Source organism: Bison bison, unplaced genomic scaffold (assembly GCF_000754665.1).
Source record: "Bison bison bison isolate TAMUID 2011002044 unplaced genomic scaffold, Bison_UMD1.0 scf7180017850922, whole genome shotgun sequence".
NCBI lineage: Eukaryota > Metazoa > Chordata > Mammalia > Artiodactyla > Bovidae > Bison > Bison bison.
The window spans coordinates 11,973-13,600 of record NW_011481495.1 but is presented as its reverse complement, the minus strand read 5'-3'; the positions used below and the strand labels follow the sequence as shown (position 1 = coordinate 13,600).

General features: G+C 64.9%; 1 protein-coding gene across 1 annotated transcript in view; it reads left to right on the top strand.

The window, feature by feature from the left end:
* The window catches only part of GPR132 (G protein-coupled receptor 132), a 2,855-nt gene extending 1,294 nt beyond the window's left edge, over positions 1 to 1,561 (top strand). Inside the window, exon 3 of the mRNA XM_010849515.1 lies at positions 1 to 1,561. This exon is cut by the window's left edge and continues 31 nt beyond it. Coding sequence (XP_010847817.1) covers positions 1 to 930 — 930 coding nt within the window. The 3' untranslated portion in view covers positions 931 to 1,561.
* Positions 1,562 to 1,628: the final 67 nt, after the last annotated feature.

Below are 1,628 nucleotides of genomic sequence, written 5' to 3'. Positions count from 1 at the left end.
CAGGGCCACGTGCTGGCCGTCTACCTCTTCTGCCTGGCGCTCTGCGAGCTGCTCTACATCAGCACCCTGCCGCTCTGGGTCATCTACATCCAGCACGGGCACCACTGGCCGCTCAGCCCCTGGGCCTGCAAGGTGGCCGCCTACATCTTCTTCTGCAATCTCTACCTCAGCATCCTCTTCCTATGCTGCATCTCCTGCGACCGCTTCCTGGCGGTGGTGTACGCACTGGAGACGCGGGGCCGCCGCCACCAGAAGACCGCCATCCTCGTGTCCGCGGCGGTCTTCCTTCTCGTCGGGCTCGTCCACTCCCCGGTGTTCAAGATGGAGCACAACGGAACCTGCTTCGAGACGCTGCCGATGGACCGCAGGGTGGCCGGGTACTACTACGCGCGCTTCACGGTGGGCTTTGCTGTCCCGCTGTTCATCATCGCCGTCACCAACCAGCGCATCTTCAGGACCGTCCAGCTGAGCACCAGCCTGAGCACCGCCCAGAAGGCCAAGGTGAGGCTCCTGGCCATCGCGGTCGTGGCCATCTTCCTGGTCTGCTTCGCCCCCTATCACCTGGTGCTCCTGATCAAAGCCGTCGCCTTTTCCTACTACAGAGGGGCCGCAGACCTCGTGTGCACCCTTGAAATCCGCCTGTACACGGTCTCCGTGGTGTTCCTGAGCCTGGCCACCGTGAACAGTGTGGCTGACCCCATCATCTACGTGCTGGCCGCGGAAGCGACACGCCAGGAAGTGTGCAGAATGCACAAGGGGTGGAAAAAGTGGTCCACGAAGACTGACAACACCAAGCTCACGTGCTCGAAGGACTCAGATGAGGCACGGTCGCCCATGTCCCTTACAAACAGCTACGCCTTCCCTGAGCCCGTCCACCCACCGGGGCCATCGCCAGGCTCCCCAGAGGGGCTGGCCGAGGGGTCCTGCTGAGCCCAGCGCAGGAGTTCAGGGCTGGCCACCCGGTGCTGCTTGGAGCCCACTAGCCAGTGTCCACAGCACTGGCTGGGGAGCCCCCTCTTAATGGCTTGCCCCCAGTTTCTGGTCCCTGGAGTCTCTGCTGCTGGGGGTCCCGGCTGAGCAGAAGCCCCAGGGAAGGTGGCAGCACAGACTGGGTAAGGGCGAGCCTGCTGGCCGCGGGAAAAGCACGTGGCGGGTGGGAGCGCTTGCTCTGGCAGGCGCTGTCCGCTATGAGCGCACAGCAGGGCGGCTGGCGCAGGCCGTGTGCCCGCCTGGTGCTCTGGCAGCTGGCACAGGCCATGTGTCGGAGCTGCCTGTCAGCTTTCGCGTGATGACTTTATTTCCTGAGCTTTTCTGCAAGCGTCGCTTGGATGCGAGTAAGCGGCTGGGCACTTCTGCTTCTGACAGCGTCGCTTGGATGCGAGTAAGCGGCTGGGCGTTTCTGCTTCTGACCCAGGTCGTCCATGCAAACTGTGCCCCTGGTCCAGCTGTATCCCAGGCCCTTGGCCGGGACAGCTCGGCACTGGGGCCCTGAGGGGAGCCGCAGGGCTGGGGGGAGCTGCAAGGTGGGGTGCAGTCCACGTGGCCTCCGGAGGAAGCCCCGCGTGTGCGTGGCAAGCACACCTGCGGGCGGGAGGGCTGAGGGGCACCCCAGGCAGGGGGACACGCCC